Consider the following 24,511-nt stretch of genomic DNA (forward strand, 5'->3'; position numbering starts at 1 on the left):
TAGCGTCGGTGCAGTTCTGAGTGTAGCGTCTCTCTGGTTGCTCACGACACCGTACGAGGGGTGCTCAGTCTTTGGTTTCTGTACGAGGGAATTTGAGGAAGCCACTTAACAGCAAAGTCTGACATGAATGTTGCTGTGTCTGAACTGCATAAAAATGTTTTAAAATAACTTGGGGTCATTGCCACTTGGTTTTTTGAAACTTAATATGCAAACTAGGCCTTTTGTCTCCTGGGACCACATGACAAAAATTTGTCCTCTGGAATTTGCTGATATGTTTTTTTTCACATCCTCGTATTTAACTATCACAGGGACGCTGAGTTTGCGGCCCTCTGGTCCTCCCACCTCGCTGCTCCCCAACATTTGTATTTCAGACGCGATCCAGAGTCGTGTCAGTTGGCCAGAACGTGTCACTGTTTCATGCGCTTAGCTTATCGTTCTCAGGAGGTATGCTCGAGCCCTCGACACTGTGAGCAGAGAGCTCTGCTGGGTTATTTTCCCCAGCATGTGACTCAGTTACGCGTGGGGCAGGAATGTGTCTCTGTGTGTGTGTGTGTGTGTGTGTGCGCGTTGTGTGTTGTCTGGTAGGCAGGTTCCCTGGAGCTGGCTGTTATGGTGAACATCTAAGTCTGTCTGTGTGTGTGTGTGCGCGCGCACACGCGTGTTGTCTAGTAGGCAGGTTTCCGTGGAGCTGGGTGTCACGGTGAACATCTAACTCTGTATGTGTGTGTGCACGCGCGTGCATGTGTGTGCAGGTGGGTTGTCCTTTGCTCTGTTGTCACGCGTGGCATGGATGTTCTAGGATGTTCTGGTGGCTTCATAGAGAACAGTTCAAAGTACAAAGACTTTTCTGGCCACAGTGAGTAATCTCAGTTCCATCAGTCAACCAGAAACAACACTGACTTCAGGGAAAATGCCTTATTTATAAATGGGGAAAAGTATTTCAGTTTTCCAGAAAAAATATCATTTGAATATAGTTTAACATTCATAGCATTATAGATGTGAGATTCAGTTTGTTTCTCAAAACTACTTTGTCTCTGTTGAGCCCCGTTTGTCTCAAAGGTATTCTTTCACTTGCTGAATTTATGCAGCCAGTGCATCCACTTTCAGAGGGTTTCTGAGGGTCGGTGCGTCTCACATTTTCACGTTCTATGGAAACTCCCAGAAAGCACGGCGGGCGCAGCAGGCGCAGGACGTGCTCCGAGGAGTGGAGGCTACGGCTGCCGGGACCATGCACGACCCTGTGGGTCACCACAGCGTCCTGGGCGTGCGGGGACTCCCCCTCAGGCATCACGTACCTCCTGCTCTGAATGCTGTCTTTCCTCTTCCCCCTGGTGGACGCTGTCGTGCGCCAGCTCGCAGGGGAAGCCGAGTCAGCAGGTTTGGTGAGCTGTGTGTGTCCCGAAACCTCTCCACGGGGCTTGCCCCAGCTCCAGGCTCTGAGCTGCGCAGTGCTGCAGGAGTGGGGCCTGGAGCGGTGTTGGCGAAGGGGAGCCCAGTGATCCCTCGGAAGAGGCGCTGGGCTGGGCGGACGGTCAGGCTCAGGAAACAAGGCCACACCTGTGGTCCAGGTGGTGCCACATGTGTAGCGTTTGATGAGCAGAAGCTCAGACGGCCGTCTTGTTAGGAAAGACAGGTTGATCGTGGTGCTCATGTCCTGCTTCAAAGTGCCCGTTGTCATCCGCAGATGGCGTGGCTTTCTCTCTGGCGTGTCTGTTCCCCGGAGAATTCGCCGTATGTCCACATGTCTCTCCTGTGACTCTAACCTTAAGGCGAGGACGCGTGGCACGGCTGTGTACTCTCAGCTCAGCTCAGTCCAGTCTCTCAGTCGTGTCCGACTCTTTGCGACCCCGTGAATCGCAGCATGCCAGGCCTCCCTGTCCATCACCAACTCCCGGAGTTCACTCAGACTCACGTCCATCGAGTCAGTGATGCCATCCAACCATCTCATCCTCTGTCGTCCCCTTCTCCTCCTGCCCCCAATCCCTCCCAGTATCAGAGTCTTTTCCAGTGAGTCAACTCTTCTCATGAGGTGGCCAAAGTCCTGGAGCTTCAGCTTTAGCATCATTCCTTCCAAAGAAATCCCAGGGTTGATCTCCTTCAGAATGGACTGGTTGGATCTCCTTGCAGTCCAAGGGACTCTCAAGAGTCTTCTCCAATACCACAGTTCAAAAGCATCAATTCTTCGGTGCTCAGCCTTCTTCACAGTCCAACTCTCACATCCATACATGACCACAGGAAAAACCATAGCCTTGACTAGATGGACCTTAGTTGGCAAAGTGATGTCTCTGCTTTTGAATATACTATCTAGGTTGGTCATAACTTTTCTTCCAAGGAGTAATGGTCTTTTAATTTCATGGCTGCAGTCACCATCTGATGTGATTTTGGAGCCCAAGAAAATAAAGTCTGACAGTATTTCCACTGTTGCTCCATCTATTTCCCATAAAGTGATGGGACCGGATGCCATGATCTTAGTTTTCTGAATGTTGAGCTTTAAGCCAACTTTTTCACTCTCCTCTTTCACTTTCATCAAGAGGCTTTTTAGCTCCTCTTCACTTTCTGCCGTAAGGGTGGTGTCATCTGCATATCTGAGGTTATTGATATTTTTCCCGGCAATCTTGATTCCAGCTTGTATTTCTTCCAGTCCAGCGTTTCTCATGATGTACTCTGTATATAAGTTAAATAAGCAGGGTGACAATATGCAGCCTTGATGTACTCCTTTTCCTATTTGAAAACAGTCTGTGCATACAGATTTCTCAAGAGGCAGGTCAGGTGGTCTGGTATTCCCATCTCTTCCAGAATTTTCCACAGTTTATTGTGATCCACACAGTCAAAGGCTTTGGCATAGTCAATAAAGCAGAAATAGATGTTTTCTGGAACTCTCTTGCTTTTTCCATGATCCAGCGGATGTTGGCAATTTGATCTCTGGTTCCTCTGCCTTTTCTAAAACCAGCTTGAACATCAGGGAGTTCACGGTTCACGTATTGCTGAAGCCTGGCTTGGAGAATTTTGAGCATTACTTTACTAGCGTGTGAGATGAGTGCAATTGTGCGGTAGTTTGAGCATTCTCAGGCTTTGCCTTTCTTTGGAATTGGAGTGAAAACTGATCTTTTCCAGTCCTGTGGCCACTGCTGAGTTTTCCCAATTTGCTGGCATATTGAGTGCAGCACTCTCATAGCATCGTCTTTCAGGATTTGAAACAGCTCAACTGGAATTCCATCACCTCCACTAGCTTTGTTCATAGTGATGCTTTCTAAGGCCCACTTGACTTCACATTCCAAGATGTCTGGCTCTAGATTAGTGATCACATCATCATGATTATCTGGGTCGTGAAGATCTTTTTTGTACAGTTCTTCCGTGTATTCTTGCCACCTCTTCTTAATATCTTCTGCTTCTGTTAGGTCCATACCATTTCTGTCCTTTATCGAGCCCATCTTTGCATGAAATGTTCCCTTGGTATCTCTAATTTTCTTAAAGTGTACTGCTAGAGAACGTGTTTTAATGAATTGCACTTGGGGTCTCAAATTTGATCCTTGAGGGGGCAGAGGAGGTCCCAGCTCAGTAGCCCCACCATGCGGCCCGAGCAAGGTCGTCGCAGCGTTCTGCAGAGCAGGCAGCCTCCCAGGCTCGTCTCCCAAGCCGTCTCCGTAAAGCGAGGTTTCAGCTGAGAGTGAGCCGGTGGCAGCAGAGTGGTGCAGTATCTTATAGCGGAGGAAGGACACAAACCCCAGCAGACGCCAGGCGAGTCTTCGTTTGCTTCTGGATGGTGGTTGTGGTTGGGACACGAGCTCCTGGCACGAGGTGCATGCCTCGTTCCTCTGGGATACGGGAATTTAAAAGTTTGCCTTTTTTGAAAACTCTCCTTGAGCTATTAAGGGGCTTTCCTGGTAGCTCAGACGATAAAGCGTCTGCCTGCAATGCGGGAAACCTTGGTTTGGTCCCTGGGTCACTGGAGAAGGAAATGGTACCCCACTCCAGTACTCTTGCCTGGAAAATTCCATGGACAGAGGAGCCTGCTAGGCTACAGTCCATGGCGTCCCAAAAAGTCGGACGCGACTGAGTGAATTCACTTTCACTTTCACTTTTTGAGTTATTAAGATACATGTTGTGTTTTCTGGTATAATTATTCCTAGAAAATAGAATATTTACTCTTCTAGGAAACCTAAAGTTGACTTAAAGGAGCAGTTACTTGAAATTTTATGTGAAACGTTTCGAGCTTTAACCATACATAAATTTCATAGTCTTAAGTGAAGTCTGATGTTATTTGAGTGATTGAAAAACCACTGTGTGGCTTTAGGGGATTCCCTAGCAGTCCAGTAGCTAGGACTCTGCACTTCTCCTGCAGGGGGCCTGGGGTTTGATCCCTGGTTGGGGAACTAGGGTTCCATAAGCCAAGCATAGCCAAAAAAGAATAACCAGTGCTTAATTTAGCACAGAGCTAATTAGCTGAACAGCAGTGTAGGATAGAAACAGTCCCCATCCAGCCCTTTCCTTGCTTGCTGTGTTAGAGTGTCCCGTGTTGAAAGTCTGCGTTGCTCTTTGTGTGTTTGTTGGAAATGCTGTGTGTGCGTCCCTGAAGCTCTCTCAGAAACAGGCTCCTCTGCTCAGACCCCGGTGTGGTTGCCTCTTCTGCATATCTGCCCTCACTGTTCAGAGAGGGAAGAGTGGATGTGTTTTTCCTTGACTACCCTACCTTGGTTGTGCAGACTCCTGAATTCTTTAACCTTGGCAATAATTCTTTCATCCTGGAAGGAGGGGATTCTGTAGGGAATTGCAGGAACTCCTTCAGTATCTGATGACTCGGGTGTTCTTTGTAATATGTCCAAACTGCCATTAATTAGATGGTTTAGAAGATTAAAGGAACATGATGAAATACGTACTATTTCACTTTTGAAAAGTGTATAAAGAGAATAAATACTTAGGCTAACTTGTTTTATATCCGTGTGTAGCGGTGATTCTTGAATTTTGAATGTCTCATTACTTGCAGGCACGAGTTGCTCGAGGAAGCGCGGAGACAAGGCTTGCCTTTTGCACAGTGGGACGGGCCCACTGTTGTGGTCTGGCTGGAGGTGTGTGAGGGCCCCCTGCCCCCGCCCGCACCCCGTCCTGGGCCGTCCCTCCCTCCGTAGCCACACATAACCTCCCGCCCCGTGGCCCCCGCCGCCTCCTACCCCGTGGCCCCCACCCCTGACTCCCTCCTGGGCCGCGTGTGTCCGTCCCTCCCTCCGCAGCCGCGCATAACCTCCCGCCCTGTGTCCCGCATCCCCAGCTCTGGGTCGGGATGCCGGCCTGGTACGTGGCTGCTTGCCGAGCCAATGTGAAGAGCGGCGCCATCATGTCTGCCCTGTCGGACACGGAGATCCAGCGGGAGATCGGCATCAGCAACCCGCTGCACCGGCTGAAGCTGCGGCTGGCCATCCAGGAGATCATGTCGCTGACCAGCCCCTCCGCCCCGCCCACGTCCAGAACGGTACGCCCGCTCCTCCCGTGTCGCTCCCAGGGTTCTCTCTACAGACGTCCACTGTTCCAGCTTAAAGTTCTGTCATTCAGAACCACGACAGCTTTTCATGTGCAGCAGTCGTGTTAAGAGATGGATTATTGAATACTTCAGACGGATTGTTTTTGTAACAGCTGGGCTGCAGTGGCTTTGTAATAGAGAAATGGGAGTTTTTGAAAACATAAAAAGGGGAGTTTTTGAAGATGTGAAAATTGTAAAAAAGGAAGTTTTTGAAAATGTATTTTAAAAAATGTAAATATAAATGTCAAGAAAGTGAAAGAGAAAAGCCTGCGCCTGCAGGCTGCCTTGTTAACCCCTCATCTGACTTGTCCGGCCTGCCGGGAGCTTCAGGCCCTGGGCTCTCAGGGCTTCGAGAGTCCGTAGACCTGCCGGCTCACACCAAGTCGCATCATGGTCATCCACGTTTCCTCCACGTGGGAAGACCTTGAAAATCCTTTAAGAGGGCCCTCCTGGTTGGAAAAGTCAAAACGAATCTGGTGGAAACAAGGGTTGTTGCTAGGAGATCAGGGCTGGCCAGCTCCTCGTTTCTCGAGTGCAGACTCAGGACACAGCTCAGTCCCCACGCTCGGTGTGTCCACCCTGGAGAGGAGCCCTGGCGAGGAGACGCAGCCTCCCAGATGTACCTGCCCTGAGGAGCAGGGGGAGCCTGACTCAGGCTCACGGTCATTTTCCACGGAAAGCGTGAAGGCTTTCTCGTCCGTCTGTCTTCCTTGTTCCTGAGTGTGAGCGTGATGGTGATGAGATGCACGTGTGCTCCGCGTATCTGCTCTACGCTCTGTGCCCCAGAGGGTTCACCAGAGGCAGCTTCTTAGAAACGAAGGCGCGGAGGTTCTATAAAGTATCCCAGTAAAGGGAACTTCTCAGGAGTTGAGTTTAATGGGTGATGGCCTCACTGTGAAGAGCCTGCCCCCCATGGGGTGGGGTACAGGAGCCCGCCCGGGAGCTCGGCTGTCTCGGCCGGTGATGCCATGGGGTGCTGTTGCTGGGCCCCCCGCAGCTTCTTCTGACAGAGAGAGATCCAGTTCCTGGCAGGCGCCTGCTCAGGGTCATCCCCCCAGAACCCAAAGCTGGCTGCTGAGCTTTGTCTGGGTGAGGCCCTTTTAAACACGTCTTGTGAGTAGCTCCTTGAGAATCCCTTGCTGCTCAGACGGGCACAGTGTGCTCTGCTCTCTCGCAGTCCCGCCTGGCTCAGGCGGTCAGCATGCAGGCGAAGCGCTGGGGCCCCTCTCCGTGTGGCTGGGATGCAGTGTTGGGGGGTCCTTCCAGGCGCCAGGCCTGGCGTGTTCTCTGGGGGCCGCCACAGGCGGTGGGGCCGGGCTCCGCGCCTCCCGCCCCGGCTCACGGGTCTGCCACCTCTCCTCCCTGTCACTGCTGCCGTTGCCTGGATGTGGCTGGCCATGGGCCCCCCTAGACCACAGGAAATGTCTGGCTAACGCACGAGGAGATGGAGACGCTCACGGCCACGCCACACACGGTCAGTCCCGGGCCCCGCGCTCGTCTCCCTCCCCGCGCGGCCCGCGTCAGGGTGGCGCCGTTCTCGGCCCTTTTGTGGGAAGCAGAAATGCCGCTCCACGTTCAGTTGCTGTGGATAAGTATCTCTGCTAGGTGTCAGTTACACGTATGGACGAGCCGTAGTTTGTCTTCTGCTGTTTGTGTCCCGGGGCATTTCACTCGGGAGCCTTGCTCCCTGTAGGACGGGCCGGCTGCCGGCCTCCTTTCCGGGAGGCCAGGTTGAGCCCTGGGGGCTGGGTTCTCTTGCTGGGGCGCTTGGTGCGGGCGGGGGCGTCGGGGAGGGGCGCTGCTCTTTGCACGAGACGTGGGGTGGCGGCCTTTGCATGACTCCTGCCTGCTGCTCTGCCTCTGTGACCCTTGTCTCTCCCAGTGCGGCTGCCCCCCCCACCAGTGTGAACGTGCTCGTGTTCCCGCTCACCGGTACTAATGGTTCTGTTCTTTTGCATCCCTAACCACGTAACATCAGGAGGATGAGGAGGGAAGCTGGGCTCAGGTTGGAGACTTTCTGTAACGTATTCTTCACTATATGTACAGCAACAAAAAGAGCTGGAGGATGAGAGCTTGTAATTTACTTGTCGTGACGTTTCCAGCATCTTGATTTAGTCAGAATACTGTTAATGGTTTGAAAGCATTAGCCAAAGCAAAGCGCAGGATTAAAGAGTACGTCTCATGGACAATTTTGAACACTTCTGGTGGTTAATCTCGTGGACAGAAATCACTTTGTTTGACACATGCTCTTTCCTGCAAAGCCCCACGGCTTCGGCAGCTACTCGGGTGATGTGTTTTGGTCCCCGGTCGGGTAGGGCTAGTTACGAGATCAGTTAATGAGAAAATCGTGCTTTAATAAATTTCCAACACAAGAGTTGCCATAGAGACTCTGCCGCTGTCGGTATTGACTGTGGACTGTCCTAATCCTGTGTGTTCAGAGCCCTTCCTGCTGATGGGATTCTCAGAAACTGAGCCCACTCCTGCTTAATGCACATGTTGAATTTTTAGGTCCCCGGTTGAACTCAAAAACAAAAACTCGGTCACAACTGTTTTGCAACCTTGCTTTGAGACAGTTTGATTAAAAGCAGTGACTTTGCTCTGTGACTCGTGACAATTCAAAGTCTACCAGGTATGGGCGGGAGTTTCCCTGAGGGGGTCCCTAGTGGCAATGCTGTGTATGGACCCTGAAAAGATACCTGTGTAACCAAAAAAGCAAAGGAATTCTGAATCAGTTTTCCTGACTATAAGTTGACAGTTGAAACACCCGTTTCCCTCTATTTGGGCTTCTGAAGTAAAGTCAATTATATCACTTTTAACAGAAGAGGAAAGTAGATACAATGTGATTCTGTGAACTCCCTCACCCCTTGGCTTAGGTATTCTGTGCCACTGCTCCAGATAAATGTCCTCATTAATTATTTAACCCAGTCAGTAATGACCATCAGTGAATTTAAAAGATTGCATTTCACAGTTATTTAAATATCAGTATATTTTACACTAAGAGGCAGAACTTTGCCTGCATCATGGGAGTTAAACTGACATATAAATTAAGCTGAGCGTTTGCTTTTCAATGGAAATACAAACAAGGATGAGCCATGCCAACGACGCCAGAATTGGGACGTTTTGGTCTTCGGTGGAAGCAAGGGCCACTTTCTGTGCGGCCATCACGGGCAGAGGGTGCAGCGCGCGTCTCCCCCGCGCTGGCGCACAGGGGTGTGCTCCTGAGCCAAGGGGAGGTTGGAGGCGGCCTCGGGCTCTCGGGAAGAAGACATCAAGGTGTGGGCAGAGCCTTCAATGCTTTCATCTAGCCAGTAGCATCTCCAGGTGTCTGCCCAGGACTGTGCTCCCCACAGGTGGTGCTGGGTTGGACAGGGTCCAAGACACCATCACTCTCACCTTGTTCAGAGCTCAGAAAACCGATTTGTGTTTGTGACCGTTTCAGTGGTGGAGAAATAGGCCCTGCAGAGTCTCTTCTGCCCCAAATGTCCTCTGATCATTGGCGAGCCCTGCCATGTGCTTTCTTCCCCCAGGCTGGGATGACAGCCCAGGAGATGTGGGCCTCCCTGGGACTGAGCCTGACCCTCCCCGAACTTGTATTATCGACCACTAAAGTGTGAATAGAGTGCATAAAGAGTGAGCAAAAATAAGGCGGCTTCTGCTTCCATGGAATTCTCTGCTTAGGAGTGTCTTTGCATTTTGTGTCTATTTAAAAATACATGATCCGCGAGTAGGAAAATAATACCAGATATTCATGCTATGAATGTCAGGCTTATGAGATGAGAGTTGTGATTGAAAGAGTGAAAGCACATGATATTGTGATGATGTCTAAAAATGTTTCATGTTTTATTTCCACTCATGATTATTTATAGAAATCTATTTTCTGTTAGAAAGTTTTTTTTTTTCCTATTAGAACGCAAGAGTTCTTGCTGGAGTTTGAGTGATTCCTTCTAGCTTCGTTGGTGTAAATAGTAGATTAGAGGCCGTATTTTTGAGACAGAACATGGTGGTATCGAGAGGTATTATTTCCGAGGATCCCGTAATGCACAGAATCCCTCGGGACGCGCCCTAGCCTCCTTGGACAGAAGAGCATCGCGTGCCTTCTTTGGCACGTGTGCATATGCGTGTCACGTGTTTATCGTCACTGTGCAGATCTTGCACGTGTTCCATTAGACCTATCCCTGCGGAGTTCATAGGTTCTGATGACATTATAGTAAAGGGTAGTCTTCACAATTTTAATTTCCGGTTCATTTGTAGTATTTAGAAGTACAGTGCATTTTTATATGTCGACCTCGAACCCTGCAACTTTTCTGAACTTACTCTCATGCTTGGAACTGTTTTGTCAATTCATTTTCCATGTCAATCCTCAGGTCATCAGCAAACAGAGTTGTGTTGCTTTTTCAGTTGATGTGATTTTGATTTCTTTGTTTCTTGTCTTGTCACAGTGGCTAGGAGTTCAGTACAGAGCTGAATAGAAGCCACGAGAGCAGACCTCCTTGCTTTGCTCCTGGTCTTCGGGAGAAAGCACCATATGAAGTCAGCTCTGCCTTTCTGTAGATGGCGTTTATGAGGTTGAGGCAGTTGTCATCTGTTCCTAGATTGCCAAGATTTCCGTATATCAATGATGAGTATTCTCAGATGCCTTTTCTCTATCTTTTGAGGTGATACTGTGGTTTTTATTTTCAGCCTATTGATTTGGTGAATTTCACTGATTTTTTTCAAAGGTTGGCCCAACCTTATGTTCTTGGGATAAACCCTGCTTGCTATGATACCTTGTACTTTTAATTGATTACTGATTTCCTGCTGTGTCATTAAGGAATTTTGCATCTGTGTCTGTGAGGGATATTGATATTCTTGTAATACGTTTGTCTGGTTTTGGGTATCAAGAGAATTCTGGCCTCAGAATGAATTAGGTGTGTTTTCCTTCACTATTTTGGAATAGTTTGTGTATAACGAGCATTTTCTTCATAAACGCTTGTTAGGATTCACTAGTAAAGCCACTTAGGGTCGAGATTTTGCACGTGTGGATAGATAAGATTTCTAACTACAAATTCGAGTTTTAATAGATTCAGGTTACCCGTTTCTTAGTTCGTGGCTGTCATAGGTTGTGTCTTTCAAGAAAGTAGGGTATTTTATGGAGAAGGAAATGGCAACCCACTCCAGTGTTCTTGCCTGGAGAATCCCAGGGATGGGGGAGCCTGGTGGGCTGCCGTCTATGGGGTCACACAGAGTCGGACACGACTGAAGTGACTTAGCAGCAGCAGCAGGGCATTTTATCTAAGTTGCCTAAAGTTGTTGCCCTGTGCTTTCAGTGCGTAGGATCTGTAGTGATGTCCCTTCTTTCATTCTTGATATTGGTAGTTTATGTCTTCTCTTTTTTTCCTGATTACTCTGCTTATTCATTTTTATTGATATTTATGAAGAACCTGATTCTAGTTTTTTCGTTTCTCTGTTTTCTGTTTCATCGATTTTTGCTCTTCCATTTTCTTCTTTCTGCTTGCTGTGGATTTCATTTGTTTTTCTGTAAGTTGTTTAAGACAGAGTCTTAGATTATTGATTTACAATCTCTCTTCATTTGTGTAAGTATTTACTGTTATCAGGTTCCCTCCAGGTACTGATTTATCCTGTATATTCACTTTTACTCACTTCAAAATATTTCCCATTTCGCTTGCGATTTCTTCTTTGACACATGAATTGTTTAGAAATATGCTGATTTCCTGATGTTTGGGAGACTCCTGGATACCAGGGGTTTTTTAGTTTCTAACTTAATTCTGTTGAGATCAGAAAACATGGTCTGTATGATTTTCGTCACTGTAAGTCTGCAGAGATTTGTCTGTCTTTTGAAGAGTGTTCCATATGCCCTTGAAAAGAGTGTTACCGTGCTGCTGTTGGAGGGAGGGCTCTGTAAAATGTCGGTTAGGTCAAGGTGGTGGGCAGTGCTGTTTAAGAGGGCTTCCCTGGTGGCCCAGATGGCAGTGCCGGAGACCAGGGTTTGATCCCTGGGTCAGGAGGATCCCCTGGAGAAGGAGGTGGCCACCCACTCCGGTATTCTTGCCTGGAGAATTGTTTAAAGGCTTCTGTATCCTTCCTGACCTTGGTTGGCGGTCTGTTTTGGCTTCCTTGTTCAACAGTTATTGAGTAATTCAGAGGAAGATTGAGGTCCCTGCCTGTTACTGTGGGTTTGTCTATTTCTTCTTTCAGTCTATTTAGTTCTTGTTTTCCTTGTCTCTTTTTTTTTTTTAAACCTGTTTTTTAATTCACTTAACTGACTTTGAAATTAGCAGATGTTTTGCTAAAAAAATTTAGAAAACACAATGTTGAAAATAAAATTAAAGCCAGCCAGAGATAACTTTTAGTGAGTAGAGTTAGGTTGATCCTTCAAACTTGTTCATGAGTCGTGGCTGTTCTTTGTTGATATATTATTATCATATGTAAAAGCTGTTTCAGAAAATTAATGTGTAGTCAGTTACCGTTTTATCATGGTTTGGTAGAGAGGTTAAATTTATTAATACAGATGAGTCATAGACTTTTAATGGTATAATTTCTTTATATAAAGTTTTGCCAGCAAATTTAAAAGGTAGCAAATAAAAGACCAAATTATTTTGAAGTTATGAGCAATAATGTTGTCTTTAGCTTAGCCTTTGAGAATATGTAATTGGTTAAAAATCCATTTTAAAGATGATTTAAATGGCCCTTGTGACTGCTTCCATGGGTTTTTTTTCCCCTGAATTGACCGTCCTTAATTATTGAAAGCAGACCCTCGCGTACGGGGACATGAACCATGAGTGGATCGGCAATGAGTGGCTGCCCAGCCTGGGGCTCCCGCAGTACCGCAGCTATTTCATGGAGTGCCTTGTGGACGCGCGGATGCTGGACCACCTGACCAAGAAAGACCTCCGCGGGCAGCTGAAAATGGTCGACAGTTTTCACAGGTCGGGCGCTGCATCGTGCTCACTAGTTGGTGGAGAGACGTTTGCCTGTGGCCAGGTCTAAATTTTTTCTTTTTCTCTTGGAAACAGAAACAGTTTCCAGTGTGGAATTATGTGCCTGCGAAGGTTGAATTATGACCGAAAAGAACTGGAAAGAAAAAGAGAAGAGAGCCAGAATGAACTGAAAGGCTAGTACAGTCCTATTTCTTGCTTCCCAGTGTATAAGCAGCCTCAGTGATTTCTTGTTTGAAAGAAAAATTCAGGAAATGGCTTTCCGTGGAGGAAACACACCTCACATCATTACGGAGGAGGGGGGATGGAAGGGAGTGTGTGTGAGATCGTCCTCTGTGGCCAGAGAACTTGCACTCTGTCCTTGGGCTCACATCGGTCTGCAGGTTGTGTGTCTCGAGGTGAGAGCATCTCCCCACGACCCTAGAGATTTCCCTGTTGCTGGGCCACGTGCCCTGTTCTACTCGCGAATGCTGCTGCACGAGCTGAGAAGAGCAAGACCTGCTGTGCACGCAGTTAAGTGTGAAGAACGCTGCTCTGGCCTCTTGTCAAAGGGCTTGAGGCAGCTGGTTCTGTGCCCAGGCTGGAGGGAGTGGCCTTGAAGCTGGGTGGGAGCTTCTCAGCTGGGGAGGGACGGGGGCGGAGGCATTTCAGTTACCCTGTGGAGAGGGGCAGAGGGCTGTCCTTGAAGGCTTGCCCTGGGGGAGTGCCTCTAAGCCTGAGTACAATGGAGTTAAATAAGGTGTTAGCTGTAGGACTTCCCTGGTGATCCAGTGGGTTAGAATCATCTGCCTGCTAATGCAGGGGACATCAGTTCAGTCCCTGGTCTGGGAGGATCCCATAAGCCACAGGCGGATAAGCCCTCATGCCCTTGAGGCTGGGCTCCCCAACAAGAGAAACCACCCAGTGCAAAGCCCGCCCGTGATAACTGGAGAAAGTCTGCACACAGCAAAAAGACCCATCACAGCCAAAAATAAATAAGACAAATTTTCAAAAGGGATATTAGCCATTAAGCTCAGTGTGAGACGTCCCAGAATGATCAGGAAATAGATCACTGAGAACAAGGTCAGTGATAGAAGGTCACTAACAGTAACAAGACTCACTGAGCGAGTCCAGGCGCCTTCACAGGCTCCTTCATTTAATCCTCGCTCTAGCCCTGTGCGTGGGAGTGCTGTTTCCATCTCCAGTTTTTACTGAGAAAGATAAAAATGTTTGGAGAGATGGCCCATGTGAAGGATCGTCTAGCTGTGACTGAGTTCATTTGAATCACAAGAAAACCAGAAGCCAACATTTATAGTATCTGTCCCTTTACCCGGACAAGGGCATTGGAATTGAGAGCTGTGTCTCTGTCTTGTTTGTTTTCTGAATCCATTTTAAACCTTTTTACACTTGACACACACTGTCTTTGAAAGTCATCGGTGATCAGCTGGATATATTTGTACAGCGCGGCTATTTTTAGCACTCTGCTGCCGTTGCTGCTGCTGCTGAGTCGCTTCAGTCGTGTCCGACTCTGTGCGACCCCATAGATGGCAGCCCACCAGGCTCTCCCATCCCTGGGGTTCTCCAGGCAAGAACACTGGAGTGGGTTGCCATTGCCTTCTCCAATGCATGAAAGTGAAAAGTGAAAGTGAAGTTGCTCAGTCGTGTCCGACTCTTAGGGACCCCATGGACTGCAGCCCACCAGGCTCCTCTGTCCGTGGGATTTGCCAGGCAAGAGTACTGGAGTGGGGTGCCATTAGAGTAAATTTTGTAACTTATTACTTGACTTAACTAAGATCTTCCCCCCCACACACAAATCCCTCTAATATGCTGGACAATGTCTTTACGTTTCTCTCTTTTTAAAATGAGACAACAAAAATGACTTAAAAAAAAAGCTTCAAGATTCTAAATGAGAGGTTTATGTTGAATTGAGCAAGGTGTCCAGATATGGTACTGAGTCCTTTTTGTGACGTGAAAAAAGTACATCAACAAACACTCAAAAATAAAGGAAAAAAAGACACTCAAGTCTGTGTCTGAAACATGTTCGTGCCCGGTGCTCACACGCGTTCTTGTGTGTCCTGTCCTTTCCGATCCCTGGAGCCCCATTCTCTGTTCCCTGGAAATGCACATAATCGCTTCATCTCTCTTGGACTCACTTGAAGAATGAGTTCTAGTAGAACAGTCTCCATCAGGATGGAGAGGGGCCAGGACATCGTGTCTGAGCACAGCAGGTCGGCTGCCTGCTGAGCCGTGTGCCCCGGCCCTTGGGAGGTCCTGGCTTTTGTCAAGAGCTGAGGGTCAGCATCACGCAGGACTCCTTCGCTGCAGCTGCACGAGGGGAACACAGCTTTCTGAGGCTCCTTTCCAAACTGTCATTCCCTACAGACGTGCTGGTTTGGAGCAACGACCGAGTGATCCGCTGGATCCTCTCCATTGGCCTCAAGGAATACGCGAACAACCTCGTCGAGAGCGGCGTGCACGGTGCGCTGTTGGCCTTGGATGAGACGTTTGACTTCAACGCACTGGCCCTCTTGTTACAGATCCCCACGCAGAACACACAGGTGCGACCAGCCGGGCTCGGGCCCAGCGAGCGGGCCATCTCCCGATGCAGATGCCAGCTGGCTCCCCGACCGGAGACCAAACCTGACCCCTCAGACAGCTGGTACCCTCGTTGCTCCCCAAGTCCCTCTCGGGATAGTCCACAGTCAGAGATGCTTTGTGCCTCCGTGTTCGTGCCTGTCCACTTTTCATTCTCTGTTGGAAGCACGAGAGTCTTTCAGAAAATAAGGGGAATTCTGACTCAAGGCATTGTGCCGTGAGAGTGACATGTACTCAGTTCTTATGTGGAAAGAGATGTCCTCTTTGTGTGCCAGATGAAGGTTTTATTAATCTTCCTTCTGGGGGTAATTGCCTTGTGTGGTTCTTTTTGACTCGTGGGCGCATTTGAGAATGAGGGGACTTTTGTTCTTCTCCGGAAGGCTGTGTATCTTGTGTCAGTACCGTGATCTCTCCACCAGCACCAGCCCACAGGGCACACTTGGTGTGTAATTTCCAAGAGACCACGGCTCCCTCTTCTCAATACCCCCTCCAGAGACACCACGTTAAACCCCGACTTCAAACAGTATCACAGTTGAGTTTTTTTTTGTAAGTCTTGGGTTAAAAAACAATGGTGATGTGCTGACATTCGAGTGAGATTGTAGACAGTTTCAGGGTGCTGTTTCTTCATAATTTCAGGCTCGTGCTGTCTTGGAAAGAGAGTTCAACAACCTCTTGGTCGTGGGAACCGACAGAAGGTTCGATGAAGTAAGTGTTCAGCTTGATAACTTTTCAAGTTGCCTTCATGTAAATTATTTTGTTATACTTGTGTGAGCCATGTAGTCATGGTGTCTCTTCTAAATATGGAGATAAACTAACTTTACGAGGTAAGCTTTGCTCTTAAAAATTTATTAACAAATGAGTCATTAGAAAACTCGTGTCTTCAGTAAGATACAGGGTGAGTTAGTTTTTGTTTTGGGGTGGGTTTTTTTTTTTTGCTATGTAAGTTTTAGTCCCCCTCAAAAATATTTTTTATATTAAAACATTGGTTTTCATTTAGGAATGGTGTCTGTGAGTTGTGTTTTGGGGAGCAACTGGATGGCCTGACCCTGTTCCAGGGCCCGTGTGCTAGGGGGCTATTTCATAAGTGTATTGAAAACGCACAGAACGTTAATTTCCCCTTAGGCACAACCGTGACTCGTTCACTCCCACACTATAGTTCTTCTCTTCATTGGACCTTAAGGAGACTTGAGTTTGACAAGGACACCTGAAGATGCATCCATTAGCCTGTCCCAGCGTGAGACAGAACTGGTTACGGCTTGAAACTGTTTCCAGGGCAAATGACAGCGTGTTGCATTATATAGCAAGAGGCAATTTCTCCAAGATGAGCAGTGAGACCTGCTGACTGTCAGGGGGAACATCCGCCCGGGCAGCCGTGGCGGTCCAGCCAGAGCCTGGCACGCGTGTTACCCCACCCTGTGCCACGCTCCGCTGTTCCCAGTTTGGGCAAATCAGTCACACACGGTTATCACAAACGAGTCAAATACACATGGACAAAACTGCAGTAGCAAACTCGGCCATTTTAAAGGGCTGGTGGCTTTTTTTTTTTCCTTTGTTTTAAAATCTGTCATATTTTTTGTCCTGTAATTTCCCAGGATGATGATAAAAGCTTTAGAAGAGCACCTTCTTGGAGGAAAAAATTCAGGCCAAAGGATGTCCGTGGCTTAGCTGCTGGGTCCGCGGAGACACTGCCTGCGAACTTCCGGGTCCCGTCCTCTCTGTCCTCGCCCTCGGTGCAGCCCAGGAAGGTGCAGCCAGACGGTAGGTGGCTGGTGGGGCAGCGGGTGCGGCCTGGGCTGACGAGCTGGAAGGGCCTCCTGCCCAGGTTACCGGGCTCTTCAATGCATGCCCGAGGGTCCGTGTTCGCCAGTGAATCCTAACATCTGTTTAGAAACGTTTAACAGTCGTGCTTTTTTTTTCTTTCTCAAGTTCTTGTCTGGTTGAATATTAGCGTATTCTTCCAACTAATAAAACTGAGACTTGTGTGTATTCTCAGAGCATTAGATTGACACCCATGCTTGTAGAGATGCGTGTGTGGCCGGCAGCGCTCAAGAGCTCTTCCATAAAACAGTAGGGTCGCTCTCAGGCCATACCAGTCATCCCTCAGCAACTCTCCACGCTGGGAGGATGGCCGAGTCCACTCTAAGTGACAGCAGCGTCCACCTTCCCGCCCTCTCCCCGTCCCCACCGTTGGCGGTCCCTTGCACACTGTCAGTCGATGGGGCGGAGGAAGAAGGTGAGGCCCACAGAGGTCCTCCCCCGAGTTTGGCCGGGCCGTAAATACACCGGCCAGGCAGTTGTGCTTTCAAACCTAGCTCTGGTTTTGCTTCTGACAGCCTCTCTGCCAGAGAACGCCGCTAGTTCAGGCTGGGTGCTCAGGGCTGCTGTGTTCCCACTTGATGGCCAGACGGCTGGGCCGGGTTCAGGCTCTGGGCTCTGTGGCTCCGGAGGCGCCTTGTGCATGCCCGCCCCCCAGTGTCCTATCCGTGACGGGGTGACTCAGGCTCCTTCCTCCCCGGCCGGGTTCCCAGAGGGAGTGTGCGCTCACCCCGTGGGAGCGGGCCTGGAGGGTCTCTGTGGTGCCGTTTTTTCCTGTTAGTAGCCCTTCCCGTGAGTAGATCTATAAGCTTTGCTCTCACTTGTTCCCACAGAGCAAAGTACATTTAGGTAAAGCCTTTGCTAAGCTGGACACTTTCGGTGAGCGGGTTTACAGGGAAGCTGCGTTGTCTCTTCGCCAGAATTCAATAATACGCTTAACCAGGGCTGGGGGAGACCCAGTAACTCTCTCCTTTTCTAAACAGCATTTTTCTTCCAAGGAGCATGCAGCTCCTTTTTACAAATCTTAACTGTAGCCTAGCTTTCAGTCGATTGAAGAGTCTTAAGTGCTTGCTTTTTTATTTCCCATTCTCCTCATTATAAATCCAACATTTCCCTGTCAGATGCACACGGTGACATTGACATTAGAGTTTAGATAAATTGAAAACAATTCTAGAAAGAGTTGTTGGGAATGTAATATACGGGAGGTGACCTTTTACAAACTCCGTGAGATAGGCAGGGAATAAACTGTGTAACTGGGTGGTTCCCGTGGCTTTTGCGGTGGCTGTGCAGCAGGTCTCGGGGCTCTTAGACTCAGAAGGGTTCAGACCAGTGAGCTACTCCATCAGCAGCCCCCAGTCTTCAGCCGTCTCTGGAGCCGTGGCCCGAGACTCGTCAGATGTGCTCCTGCTGGGCCCAGGGGAAGATGGGAAACGTTGAATTGGGAGCAGCGGGTTTCTGCTAGGGGGTTATGGCGATTTCTTATTCAACTTGGAGCGGGGGCTGGGGCTGACCCTGAGTCAGTGGTGCCATTTCCGAGGGCGGCTGAGACTGAGTTTCCGATTTCTTAGAGCAGCCCCGTCCTCCGCCCTCCCTGAGGCCGCCTGGGGAAGAGCAGCCCGGCCCCCAGGACAGCAGAGCACGGGGCTCCAGGCTCGCTCTCCCCAGCTCGCCCACCCTCTAGAAGTTTCCCTAGACCCTCGTAGGAGTGGGCGCTGCTGTAGGTGTGAGTGTGTGTGTCCTCGTGCCCCGTGTGACGTTCCACGACTAACCGCACGCTGTGTTTGCACGCTTCCTCCCGTGTTCGTGGGACCAGGCAGCGTGGCGGGAACGCAGAGGCTGGATTCCGCCACAGTCAGGACTTACTCCTGCTGAGCTTCGGGGTGAGTACAGGGCGGCCTGGCCTGCGGGGTGCGGAGGCCTCGCCCTGGCAGTGAAGGGTCAGCGGGTCTCCGGAGGTTGGGCCCAGGAAAGCCCTCAGCAGCAGAGGACGTGACCGCGGCGCCCGGCTGCCTCCGCAGTGGTCAGAGCACGGCCGAGGCTCCCTCGGTCCCGTGCGCGAGGGTGTCCCTCCCGCGGCGGCAGTGCTGCTGGCCATGCCCTGCGTGCACGCTCTCGGAGGGAACCCGGAGCGTCAGGGTTTGCGAGGCTGCCCTGCCCTGGGCCTCTCCCTCTGCAGGGACGGAAGGGCGCCAGCGTCTGGGGCTCAGCCACCGCTGAGGGGCCACCTCCCTTACAGGTGCTGCTCTGGGTGGTCCTCTGGTGGGCCAGCCCTGCTCGAGCCGCTCTGAGGGCAGGAGGCTGTCTGCTTTGTCCTGTTCATGTCTCAGCTAGAAAGCTGGATTGGGGTTTAGTTTTTTTTAGCAGCAGCTTTTAGCTATATGTCAGAATAAAGTCAGCCACAGAGTTCTCTCCTTGATCTGCTTGGTCCTCCATATTTCTCTGAATTCTCAAAGCCCCTAATCCCAGAATGGGGTGGTGTGGGGGGTTCTGGAGGGGCAGGGGCTCGGGCACCAGCCGCCCCAGGCCTGACTGGTCCGTGTGTCTGTCTCCAGTGTACCCGCACTACTTCTACAGATGATCCTACAGCGTCCAGGACATGACAGAGACTACGTGTTGAACTCGATGGAATCTTTAATCTGTTGATACTTGTTATATGGACCCGAAGATATTTTATTACAGAGTTTTTAATTAGTGAAAAAATTCATGAATACCATAGAGAAAATATTTTAGAATTTAACGTTTCTTATATTTATGTAAACTGATGACTTCATTTATATAGTTGCTTCCTTTTTCTTGTATATCCAGGCTATAAATATCCTTTCAGATCAACTCATGTTCTGATACCTGATTTTAGTCTTTCAAATGAATGTACTGTAATGCTTGTATGTATAAATCCTATGAACAAATATAGGGCTTTTGTAAATGATGCATTTATTGTAATTATTCTTGTTTAATTTTTAAATGATAAACCATGAGAGAAGGGGTTTTGCTGCGATTGTAAAATCATCGTGACACGGTGTGCATTATCCTTCCAGAATGTAACCGAGCTCTCCAACAATCACTCTGAAATGAGCGAACTTAATTTCAACCAATTGCTGTTGTATTTTAACGACTGACCTAAACTGTACTTTTTCTAGCAAGAAATGCTTTTTCTCTGCAGCGTGAAGAGATTTAAAAGTACTGGGTGTTAAATGTGAGCTTCTAATCAAATTTGGGCTGAAAGGATGACTAGAAGAAGACTATGAAAATCTCTCCTGTAACCTAGTCTCCGTGGACCCGGATCCCTCGTCTTCAGTGACTGGCAGAAGCCATGAGCTGGGGAAGAGAGACTTGGCGGGGGTGGGGAGGGTGGGGCCTGGGCACCCACCGCCCGCTGTGCCCGCCCTCCCTGCCCTCCTCCTGGGAGGCAGGGTCAAGGGCGCCTACTCTTTGAGGACCAATGGTGACGCCCTGTACCCGCTGCAGAGCTGGTGCGCTGGACGTGAAGCCGCCACACCCCCAACAGACAGCGTGGTGCAGCTCTGACAAAGGCCTTATTTTTCTTATGTGAATCATCTTTTTACATCTGTTTGTAAACCCGTTTAAAGAATGGACCTAGGCGTACATTTTTAGATTTTGATGACATAGCCATTTTGGATTGTATAAGTAGCAAATGTAACTTTTACTTTTTCAGCGGCACATTAAAAAAGCCAGCAAGAGATGCGTTCAGATCATGGTGCGTTATTTATTATGCAGCTGATATCTCGGTGGACGGAGACAGCGTCTCTCTTCCCACGTGGGTCCCGCCTTTAATTTACTTGTATAATTCATTGTTACCGTTCTGTTTTTCTATTAATCTTTTGTGAACTTCCTGAATATGTAACAAAGTATGTACAGTCTACTTTTGAACTATTTTTATCACAGTATTATTTATTGCTTTCTTTCAATAAAGTACTGAAGCAAAGTTTCCCACTGCCAATCAAGAGTGCCGAGGGTGAGCTGTATTCTCACTGAGGATAGACCAGAGCTGGTAATGGGAGCCCGTGTCACCACATGGGCCTTCTGTTAAGAGAAACGATGAAGAGAATGGAAAGGCTAGAAGATGGAAGCATAGGTGTCCCCAGAGCACGACCGACGGGGTGTGGATGCCCCTGGCTCCAGAGACAAGAGGCTCCATCACTTCAGCATCTGTGGGGACAGGGCCCCTCTGCTGCTGAGGCGCAGGCAGCGGGCCGAGGGTGGGGACAGAGTGCAGGCGTGAAGCCTCACTGTGGGTCCCAGGGTGGGGTGGCCCGAGTGATGCACTGGGGAGTGTGCGTGTGCACGCTTGTGTGTGGGAGCTTTTTATGTTAAGTCAACAGTTTTATTATTCATACATCCATAGAAACAAGAATGTAGCAAGGGGAGGTGGGAGGGAGATTCAAGAGAGAGGAGACACGTACACCTGTGGCTGATTCGTATTGATGTATGGCAGAAATCAAACCAATATTGTAAAGCAGTTATCCTTCAGTTAAAAAGAACATAGCAAGGTGGTCAGGAAAGTAGGAAAAAAAGATTTCTCATAGAGATTTATAATCTCCCAACATCATCAGACCTTCCCCCCAGCATCAGACCCTCCCCCCAGCATCAGCCCCTAGTCCAGCATCAGGCCCTCCCCAGCATCAGGCCCTCCCCCAGCATCAGGCCCTCCCCGGCATCAGCCCCTAGTCCAGCATCAGGCCCTCCCCGGCATCAGGCCCTCCCCCAGCATCAGGCTCTCCCCCCAGCATCAGGCTCTCCCCGGCATCAGGCCCTCCCCGGCATCAGCCCCTAGTCCAGCATCAGGCCCTCCCCGGCATCAGCCCCTAGTCCAGCATCAGACCCTCCCCCAGCATCAGGCCCTCCCCCCCAGCACCAGACCCTTCCCAGCATCAGCCCCTCCCCCAGCATCAGCCCCTCCCCGGCATCAGGCGCCCCCCCCCCCCCAGCATGAGCTGTGGCAGCTCCAGTTGTCTGACGCTCCTGAGCGCACTCACGCAGCCCCAGAGCAGCAGGAACAGTAGCTCTTGCAGGAGATGCGTTTTGAGGAATCGCCTGCAGAGCAGCCGCAGCTGGGGTCTGTTTGAGGCCCGAGGAGAGGCAAAGAGGAGGCACTTGTGCAGGAGGCAGTGGAGGCTGTGGGCGCGTCCCCTGCTCTGCTTGCTCCCCGTGGGGGCTTTGCTCTCCTGCTCTTCACACGTGGTCACTCACGGGGCCCAGGGCTGTGTGCTTCCAGATTCACAGTCTCCTTGACATCTCAAGCCAAGTCCTGAGTCGTGTCCCAGTCCGACGTGGCAGAGGGCTGGGAACACCCAGGCTCAAGGGCTGAAAGGATCCCAGGGGGACAGCCGGGCCTCAGCGGGTAGCGGGCAGGGGATGAGGGTGGCCGCCCACCGAGGGACCCGCAGCAGCACTGGAAGGAGAGCCGCGATGCCTTGGCTCATCCGGGATGTTGCCCAGCCTGGCACTCGAAGAGGTCACCGCCAGCAGCTCTGAGGACACAGGAAGCCCGGTGAGTGATACCACCCCACTTGGCCATGTGTGTGGGCACTGCTGACCATGGTCTCGGTTTTCATTCTGGTTCCAGCTGTCCCTCCAAGGGCTGACGGGCTCCCCTTCTGAATGGCACAGATGCTTTCTTTGCACAGATGAACGCATCCCTGCTTGTTTCTGTCAGCCCTGCTGTTGGTCGTCCGCATGTTTCCCTCTTTATGAGCTGTGCTTGCTGATCTTCCAGTTTAACGTAGGAGCAGCCCTTATTTTCTGCATTTCCTAGTTCTCAGGGTTCACACGTGCTTTCCAGGTGGCGCTAGCAGTAAAGATCCTGCCTGCCAAAGCAGGAGATAACGAGACACGTGGGTTCGATCCTTGGGTCGAGAAGATGTCCTGGAGGAGGGCATGGCAACGCACTCCAGTGTTCTTGCCTGGAGAATCCCATGGACAGAGGATCTAGTGGGCTACAGTCCCCAGGTCGCAAAGAGTCCGACATGACTGAAGCAAGTTAGCACACACACAGGTTTCAGTTCAGTCGCTCAGTCGTGTCCAACCCTGCCACCGCATGGACTGGAGCACTCCAGGCTTCCCTGTCCTTCACTGTCTCCTGGAGTTTGCTCAGACTCATGTCCATTGAATCAGTGATGCCATCCAACCATTTCATCCTGTCGCCCCCATTTCCACCTGCCCTCAGTCTTTCCCAGCATCAGGGTCTTTTGCAATGAGTCAGATCTTATCAAGTGGCGGAAGTATTGGAGCTTCAGCTTCAGCTTCAGCATCAGTCCTTCCAGTGAATACTCAGAGTTGATCTCCTTGCAGTTCAAGGGACTCTCAAGAATCTTCTCCAGCACCACAGTTTGAAAGCATCAGTTCTTCAGCGCTCAGCCTTTGTTGTGGTCCAACTCACATCTGTGCATGACTACTGGAAAAACCATAGCTTTGACTAGATGGACCTTTGTCAGCAAAGTGATGTCTCTGCTTTTTAATATGCTGTCTATGATTGTCATAATTTTTCTTCCAAGGAGCAAGCATCTTTTAATTTCATGGCTGCAGTCACCACCTGCAGAGATTTTGGAGCCCAGGAGAATAAAGTCTCTCACTGTTTGCGTGGTTTCCCCATCTATTTGTCATGAAGTGATGGGACCAGATGCCACGATCTTAGTTTTTTGAATGTTGAGTGTAAAGCCAGCTTTTCCACTCTCCTCTTTCACCTTCATCAAGAGGCTCTTCCTCTTCGCTTTTTGCCATAAGGGTGGTGTCATCTGCATATCTGAGGTTATTGCTATTTCTCCCAGCAATCTTGATTCCAGCTTGAGCTTCATCCAGCCTAGCATTTCTCATGATGTACTCAGCATATTAGTTAAACAAGCAGGGTGACAATATACAACCTATCACACTCCTTTCCCAATTTGAACCAGTCTGTTTTTCCATGTCCAGTTCTAACTGTTGCTTCTTGACCCACATACAAGAAGTTTCTCAGGAGGCAGGTAAGATGGTCTGGTATTCCCATCTCTTTAAGAATTTAGAGAATTTCAATTTCACGCAGGGTTTAACAAGTGTGAAATTTAAAACCATGGAGTGTCTTTCTCATCTTACATTTCCCTTTTTGCCTGACCAGAGCCAAGAAAGCCTTGAGTATCTGAAAGCTTCTGGAAACAGTCGTCCATGATTCATGAGCTGCAGGTGTTTTATTACAACTTGATTCACTGATTCCACTTATGCCTTAAAAATACGTCAGTTGAGAAATTCTGAACGAAAGCACTAAGGAGATGTTACTGTAGATTCGCTTTTCTAAGAACGCTCGTCAGCCACATATCTTAGGCCTGCTCCACTCACAGCCAGTGCCCAGGACTTCCCCACCATGGAGATGGGAGGGGACTCACACTGCGGTCCAGGTGCGGTCCCGTTAAAAAACTTCTCACTGTTAACACCTATGTTAGGCTACTATTTCCTCCTAAGTGCTGCCTATAAGTTTCTCTACATTTCACATCATGCATTTTTGAGGTCTGTTGTTTCTTTAGTCGCTAAGTTGTGTCTGACTCTTTGTGACCCCATGGACTGTAGCCTGCCAGGCCCTCCTGTCCTTCTCCAGGCAAGAATACTGGAGTGGGTTGCCGTTTCCTTCTCCAGTGACCCTTCCCGACACAGGGATGGAACTTGATTCTCCTGCATTGGCAGGCGG

At 49.6% G+C, this 24,511-nt stretch overlaps 1 protein-coding gene across 12 annotated transcripts in view; it reads left to right on the forward strand.

Annotated features, from left to right (window-relative positions):
• The window catches only part of PPFIA1 (PTPRF interacting protein alpha 1), an 80,135-nt gene extending 59,338 nt beyond the window's left edge, over nucleotides 1–20,797 (forward strand). For 3 of the 12 annotated variants that reach the window (XM_060404126.1, XM_060404128.1, XM_060404131.1), the window contains 9 exons: nucleotides 4,985–5,066; nucleotides 5,267–5,467; nucleotides 6,927–6,989; nucleotides 7,494–7,520; nucleotides 12,266–12,441; nucleotides 12,529–12,626; nucleotides 14,812–14,987; nucleotides 15,661–15,729; nucleotides 16,617–20,797. In XM_060404126.1, coding sequence (XP_060260109.1) covers nucleotides 4,985–5,066; nucleotides 5,267–5,467; nucleotides 6,927–6,989; nucleotides 7,494–7,520; nucleotides 12,266–12,441; nucleotides 12,529–12,626; nucleotides 14,812–14,987; nucleotides 15,661–15,729; nucleotides 16,617–16,901 — 1,177 coding nt within the window. In that variant the 3' untranslated portion in view covers nucleotides 16,902–20,797. The remainder of the gene's footprint in view (nucleotides 1–4,984; nucleotides 5,067–5,266; nucleotides 5,468–6,926; nucleotides 6,990–7,493; nucleotides 7,521–12,265; nucleotides 12,442–12,528; nucleotides 12,627–14,811; nucleotides 14,988–15,660; nucleotides 15,730–16,616) is intronic. The other 9 variants (XM_042238101.2, XM_042238104.2, XM_060404127.1 and 6 more) reach the window with 6 other exon arrangements.
• Nucleotides 20,798–24,511: the final 3,714 nt, after the last annotated feature.

Source organism: Ovis aries, chromosome 21, assembly GCF_016772045.2.
Source record: "Ovis aries strain OAR_USU_Benz2616 breed Rambouillet chromosome 21, ARS-UI_Ramb_v3.0, whole genome shotgun sequence".
NCBI lineage: Eukaryota > Metazoa > Chordata > Mammalia > Artiodactyla > Bovidae > Ovis > Ovis aries.